Source organism: Salvelinus namaycush, unplaced genomic scaffold (genome assembly GCF_016432855.1).
Source record: "Salvelinus namaycush isolate Seneca unplaced genomic scaffold, SaNama_1.0 Scaffold181, whole genome shotgun sequence".
Taxonomy (NCBI): Eukaryota; Metazoa; Chordata; class Actinopteri; order Salmoniformes; family Salmonidae; genus Salvelinus; species Salvelinus namaycush.
In genome coordinates, this window is record NW_024058575.1 from 195,276 (window position 1) to 202,500 (window position 7,225).

General features: G+C 47.7%; 1 protein-coding gene across 1 annotated transcript in view; it reads right to left on the reverse strand.

Annotated features, from left to right (window-relative positions):
- LOC120037668 (voltage-dependent T-type calcium channel subunit alpha-1I-like) overlaps positions 1-7,225 on the reverse strand; it is a gene marked incomplete at its 5' end in the record, with an annotated part of 166,483 nt that overhangs the window by 34,788 nt on the left and 124,470 nt on the right. Inside the window, 2 exons of the mRNA XM_038983664.1 lie at positions 1,200-1,321; positions 1,720-1,798. Of these exons, the coding sequence (XP_038839592.1) occupies positions 1,200-1,321; positions 1,720-1,798 (201 nt within the window). The remainder of the gene's footprint in view (positions 1-1,199; positions 1,322-1,719; positions 1,799-7,225) is intronic.

Sequence of the window (7,225 nt, forward strand, 5' to 3'; positions counted from 1 at the left end):
GGTAGTCTCTGTCGGTTAGAGATCAGAGAATACGTACTTCATTAGCTAGTCGTCTCTGTTGGTTAGAGATCAGAGAATAAGTTCTTCATTAGCTAGTCGTCTCTGTCGGTTAGAGATCAGAGAATAAGTACATCATTAGCTAGTCGTCTCTGTCGGTTAGAGATCAGAGAATACGTACTTCATTAGCTAGTCGTCTCTGTCGGTTAGAGATCAGAGAATAAGTTATTGACTAGGTAGTCGTCTCTGTCGGTTAGAGATCAGAGAATAAGTTCTTGACTAGGTAGTCCCTGTCGGTTAGCGATCAGAGAATACGTACTTCATTAGCTAGTCGTCTCTGTCGGTTAGAGATCAGAGAATAAGTACTTGACTAGGTAGTCGCTGTTGGTTAGAGATCAGAGAATAAGTACTTCATTAGCTAGTCGTCTCTGTCGGTTAGAGATCAGAGAATAAGTACTTCATTATCTAGTAGTCGCTGTCGGTTAGAGATCAGAGAATAAGTACTTCACTAGCTAGTCGTCTCTGTCGGTTAGATATCAGAGAATAAGTTCTTGACTAGGTAGTCGTCTCTGTCGGTTAGAGATCAGAGAATAAGTTCTTGACTAGGTAGTCTCTGTCGGTTAGAGATCAGAGAATAAGTACTTCATTAGCTAGTCGTCTCTGTCGGTTAGATATCTGTGAATAAGTACTTCATTAGCTAGTCGTCTCTGTCGGTTAGATATCTGTTCCATATCAGTCACCTCTATGCTGCTATGGACAAGAGCATCTGTTAGACTAAAGGACTACATGCATAATTCACAGGATCTGATTGGAAGCCATGGACTTTGTATGATCCCTTCCCCCTGATAGCCGTGTGTCGTGAAAGACCCTCGCTGCACCTTGTTGAAAGCTTTTAGCTCCCACTATAAAACAGATCCATCTGCGCTCTCTCTTTTTTTCTCTCCCTCTCTCTCTTTCTACTCTCCCTCTCTCTCTCTCTTTCTTCTCTCCCTCTCTCTCTGTCTCTCTCTTCTCTCCCTCCCTCTCTTTCTGTCGGCACAGTCTTGTTCTCATTTTCTGTCCAGCTTCTGTGCTACTTCTGTCTATATTTCTCATGATTCTCTAGTGTTTCAAGTCATAAATGGCCTCCATTTACCATTTTAATTGATTTCTTTTATTTGACCCTTATTTTGCCAGACACATTGACTGCGGGTTTTGTGTACCTTCATGATGCCGTTCCAGTTGTCTCCGGTGGAGACCTGGAAGAGGGTGAGAAAGGCCATGCCGAAGTTCTCGAAGGTGGCGTGCCGACTCATGCCCTCACACGGGTAGTCAGCATTACACACTGAGAGATGGAGGGGAGGGAGGGAAGGAGAAAGAGTGAGAGGTGGGAGGAGAAAGAGAGAGAGAGTGAAGGGAGAAGAGATGTAGAGAAAGGTGAGAGAAGAGATAGATTCATTTATCACTGTTCAACAAAATATTAATAAACAAAAAACTTGTTTACTTATTTCTGACAGTTCACTGAAATTTTTGAATTAGTATTTGTTTTGGCCCAAAGATAAGGGTATAAAGCCTCAGGATCATTTATTGTTAGCCTAATTATCAAGTATGAGATGTTTTTGACCAGTACAGTACATTTTGGTTATGCCTTTAGCATTTAATCAAGTATGAGATGTGTTTGTTCAGTACAGTATATTTTCTATTATCTTTAGCTGTTGTAAGGTCCTACTGAAACAGACTCACCCAGCTCTCCAAACAGTTCCACCCCCAGAGCAGCGTAGATGAAGAACAGCAACATAAACAGCAGGCCCAGGTTCCCCACCTGACACACAGACAACCAATCAACAATCCATACAGAGACAGTCAACCAATCAGCAGTCAATACAGGTTGTCATACTTCCTGCTTTGGGAGACATTCAGCCAATCCGTGCTCAATAAGGACAGTTAAACCCCCACAGCAAGGAGTGAAATACAGTGCAGCAGGTCTGAGTCAAAGCACTGGTTGAAAGCACAGTGGCAACCTTCAACATGAGGTATAACCAGGCTGACATGAGGCCCCACAGTGGCAACCTTCAACATGAGGTATAACCAGGCTGACATGAGGCCCCACAGTGGCAACCTGCAACATGAGGTATAACCAGGCTGACATGAGGCCCCACAGTGGCAACCTGCAACATGAGGTATAACCAGGCTGACATGAGGCCCCACAGTGGCAACCTTCAACATGAGGTATAACCAGGCTGACATAAGGCTCCACAGTGGTGGCAACCTTCAACATGAGGTATAACCAGGCTGACATGAGGCCCCACAGTGGCAACCTTCAACATGAGGTATAACCAGGCTGACATGAGGCCCCACAGTGGCAACCTGCAACATGAGGTATAACCAGGCTGACATGAGGCCCCACAGTGGCAACCTTCAACATGAGGTATAACCAGGCTGACATGAGGCTCCACAGTGGCAACCTTCAACATGAGGTATAACCAGGCTGACATGAGGCCCCACAGTGGCAACCTTCAACATGAGATATAACCAGGCTGACATGAGGCCCCACAGTGGCAACCTGCAACATGAGGTATAACCAGGCTGACATGAGGCTCCACAGTGGCAACCTTTAACATGAGGTATAACCAGGCTGACATGAGGCTCCACAGTGGCAACCTTCAACATGAGGTATAACCAGGCTGACATGAGGCCCCACAGTGGCAACCTTCAACATGAGGTATAACCAGGCTGACATGAGGCCCCACAGTGGCAACCTTCAACATGAGGTATAACCAGGCTGACATGAGGCTCCACAGTGGCAACCTTCAACATGAGGTATAACCAGGCTGACATGAGGCCCCACAGTGGCAACCTTCAACATGAGGTATAACCAGGCTGACATGAGGCCCCACAGTGGCAACCTTCAGCATGAGGTATAACCAGGCTGACATGAGGCCCCACAGTGGCAACCTTCAACATGAGGTATAACCAGGCTGACATGAGGCCCCACAGTGGCAACCTTCAACATGAGGTATAACCAGGCTGACATGAGGCCCCACAGTGGCAACCTTCAACATGAGGTATAACCAGGCTGACATGAGGCTCCACAGTGGCAACCTTCAACATGAGGTATACCCAGGCTGACATGAGGCTCCACAGTGGCAACCTTCAACATGAGGTATAACCAGGCTGACATGAGGCCCCACAGTGGCAACCTTCAACATGAGGTATAACCAGGCTGACATGAGGCCCCACAGTGGCAACCTTCAACATGAGGTATAACCAGGCTGACATGAGGCCCCACAGTGGCAACCTTTAACATGAGGTATACCCAGGCTGACATGAGGCTCCACAGTGGCAACCTTCAACATGAGGTATAACCAGGCTGACATGAGGCCCCACAGTGGCAACCTTCAACATGAGGTATAACCAGGCTGACATGAGGCCCCACAGTGGCAACCTTCAACATGAGGTATAACCAGGCTGACATGAGGCCCCACAGTGGCAACCTTTAACATGAGGTATAACCAGGCTGACATGAGGCCCCACAGTGGCAACCTTCAACATGAGGTATAACCAGGCTGACATGAGGCCCCCTAAGGACCTTACTGATGGTTATACGGGTGATTTGGCTTGTAACACGAGAAGAAATGGACCTGGACCCAAACAACCCTCCCAACAACAACAATGGAAAACCAATGAGGCCTGTCAGGGAACGATTGGCTGAAAATAACATGGATAGAAAGCTCATCGATTTGAGGCAGCAACGAATCCAGGGAGAATGCAGGGAGATGTATTATCCTGTGTGTGTGTCTGTGTATGTGTGTGTGTGTTCGTGTGTGTGTGTGTGCATACGTACCCGATTGCGTAGGTGTATCTGGGTGTGTGTGTGTGTGTGTTGCTATCCAAGAAGATACAAAGCAAACGTGGTAAAACACCCCAAGGTATCAAGTCAAATGAGAAGAGTTTCTAAGCCTGTGTACATTAACTAGTGGGAGATAGATACTCTCAAAGGAGTGTAAGATAAAATTACATTCTCCTCCGATCAAAGTTTAACAATCCAATTGGTTTTGGCTCAAAGTCAATGGGGAATAAAAAGTGAAAAGTTAACACTCGCGATAAGACGTCTTATTCTCATAAAAATGAGCGGGTGTCGGAAAATCATCAAAATAGGGGAGGAGGGCAACATGTGTCACAGCCCCACTTCTACCTTGACTTTGTCCAAAGTTGCACCCTATTCCCTATGTAGTACACTACTTATGACCAGCGCCCTATGGGTAATAGGGCACTACATAAGGAACATAGTGTCATTTGGGATGCGTCCTAAAAGTCAGTGGCATAGATATTGACAGTGCTCCTCCATCACTCTCCCCTATTCAGAATGAACCTCTTTCAGTGGCAGGGATAAAGGACAGGGCTCCTCCATCACTCTCCCCTACTCAGAAGGAACCTCTTTCAGTGGCAGGGATAAAGGACAGGGCTCCTCCATCACTCTCCCCTATTCAGAATGAACCTCTTTCAGTGGTAGGGATAAAGGACAGTGCTCCTCCATCACTCTCCCCTATTCAGAAGGAACCTCTTTCAGTGGTAGGGATAAAGGACAGGGCTCCTCCATCACTCTCCCCTATTCAGAATGAACCTATTTCAGTGGATAAAGGACAGGGCTCCTCCATCACTCTCCCCTATTCAGAATGAACCTCTTTCAGTGGTAGGGATAAAGGACAGGGCTCCTCCATCACTCTCCCCTATTCAGAATGAACCTCTTTCAGTGGTAGGGATAAAGGACAGGGCTCCTCCATCACTCTCCCCAGAATGAACCTCTTTCAGTGGTAGGGATAAAGGACAGGGCTCCTCCATCACTCTCCCCTATTCAGAATGAACCTCTTTCAGTGGTAGGGATAAAGGACAGGGCTCCTCCATCACTCTCCCCAGAATGAACCTCTTTCAGTGGCAGGGATAAAGGACAGGGCTCCTCCATCACTCCCCCCTATTCAGAATGAACCTCTTTCAGTGGTAGGGATAAAGGACAGTGCTCCTCCATCACTCTCCCCTATTCAGAATGAACCTCTTTCAGTGGCAGGGATAAAGGACAGGGCTCCTCCATCACTCTCCCCTATTCAGAATGAACCTCTTTCAGTGGCAGGGATAAAGGACAAGGCTCCTCCATCACTCCCCCCTATTCAGAATGAACCTCTTTCAGTGGTAGGGATAAAGGACAGTGCTCCTCCATCACTCTCCCCTATTCAGAATGAACCTATTTCAGTGGATAAAGGACAGGGCTCCTCCATCACTCTCCCCTATTCAGAATGAACCTCTTTCAGTGGTAGGGATAAAGGACAGGGCTCCTCCATCACTCTCCCCTATTCAGAATGAACCTCTTTCAGTGGTAGGGATAAAGGACAGGGCTCCTCCATCACTCTCCCCTATTCAGAATGAACCTCTTTCAGTGGTAGGGATAAAGGACAGGGCTCCTCCATCACTCTCCCCAGAATGAACCTCTTTCAGTGGCAGGGATAAAGGACAGGGCTCCTCCATCACTCCCCCCTATTCAGAATGAACCTCTTTCAGTGGTAGGGATAAAGGACAGTGCTCCTCCATCACTCTCCCCTATTCAGAATGAACCTCTTTCAGTGGCAGGGATAAAGGACAGGGCTCCTCCATCACTCTCCCCTATTCAGAATGAACCTCTTTCAGTGGCAGGGATAAAGGACAAGGCTCCTCCATCACTCCCCCCTATTCAGAATGAACCTCTTTCAGTGGTAGGGATAAAGGACAGGGCTCCTCCATCACTCTCCCCTATTCAGAATGAACCTATTTCAGTGGATAAAGGACAGGGCTCCTCCATCACTCTCCCCTATTCAGAATGAACCTCTTTCAGTGGTAGGGATAAAGGACAGGGCTCCTCCATCACTCTCCCCTATTCAGAATGAACCTCTTTCAGTGGTAGGGATAAAGGACAGGGCTCCTCCATCACTCTCCACTATTCAGAATGAACCTCTTTCAGTGGTAGGGATAAAGGACAGGGCTCCTCCATCACTCTCCCCTATTCAGAATGAACCTCTTTCAGTGGCAGGGATAAAGGACAGGGCTCCTCCATCACTCTCCCCAGAATGAACCTCTTTCAGTGGTAGGGATAAAGGACAGGGCTCCTCCATCACTCTCCCCTATTCAGAATGAACCTCTTTCAGTGGTAGGGATAAAGGACAGTGCTCCTCCATCACTCTCCCCTATTCAGAATGAACCTCTTTCAGTGGCAGGGATAAAGGACAGGGCTCCTCCATCACTCTCCCCTATTCAGAATGAACCTCTTTCAGTGGCAGGGATAAAGGACAAGGCTCCTCCATCACTCCCCCCTATTCAGAATGAACCTCTTTCAGTGGTAGGGATAAAGGACAGGGCTCCTCCATCACTCTCCCCTATTCAGAATGAACCTCTTTCAGTGGCAGGGATAAAGGACAGGGCTCCTCCATCACTCTCCCCTATTCAGAATGAACCTCTTTCAGTGGTAGGGATAAAGGACAGGGCTCCTCCATCACTCTCCCCTATTCAGAATGAACCTATTTCAGTGGATAAAGGACAGGGCTCCTCCATCACTCTCCCCTATTCAGAATGAACCTCTTTCAGTGGTAGGGATAAAGGACAGGGCTCCTCCATCACTCTCCCCTATTCAGAATGAACCTCTTTCAGTGGTAGGGATAAAGGACAGGGCTCCTCCATCACTCTCCACTATTCAGAATGAACCTCTTTCAGTGGTAGGGATAAAGGACAGGGCTCCTCCATCACTCTCCCCTATTCAGAATGAACCTCTTTCAGTGGCAGGGATAAAGGACAGGGCTCCTCCATCACTCTCCCCAGAATGAACCTCTTTCAGTGGCAGGGATAAAGGACAGTGCTCCTCCATCACTCTCCCCTATTCAGAATGAACCTCTTTCAGTGGCAGGGATAAAGGACAGGGCTCCTCCATCACTCTCCCCTATTCAGAATGAACCTCTTTCAGTGGCAGGGATAAAGGACAGGGCTCCTCCATCACTCTCCCCTATTCAGAATGAACCTCTTTCAGTGGTAGGGATAAAGGACAGGGCTCCTCCATCACTCTCCCCTATTCAGAATGAACCTATTTAAGTGGCAGGGATAAAGGACAGGGCTCCTCCATCACTCTCCCCTATTCAGAATGAACCTATTTCAGTGGCAGGGATAAAGGACAGGGCTCCTCCATCACTCTCCCCAGAATGAACCTCTTTCAGTGGCAGGGATAAAGGACAGG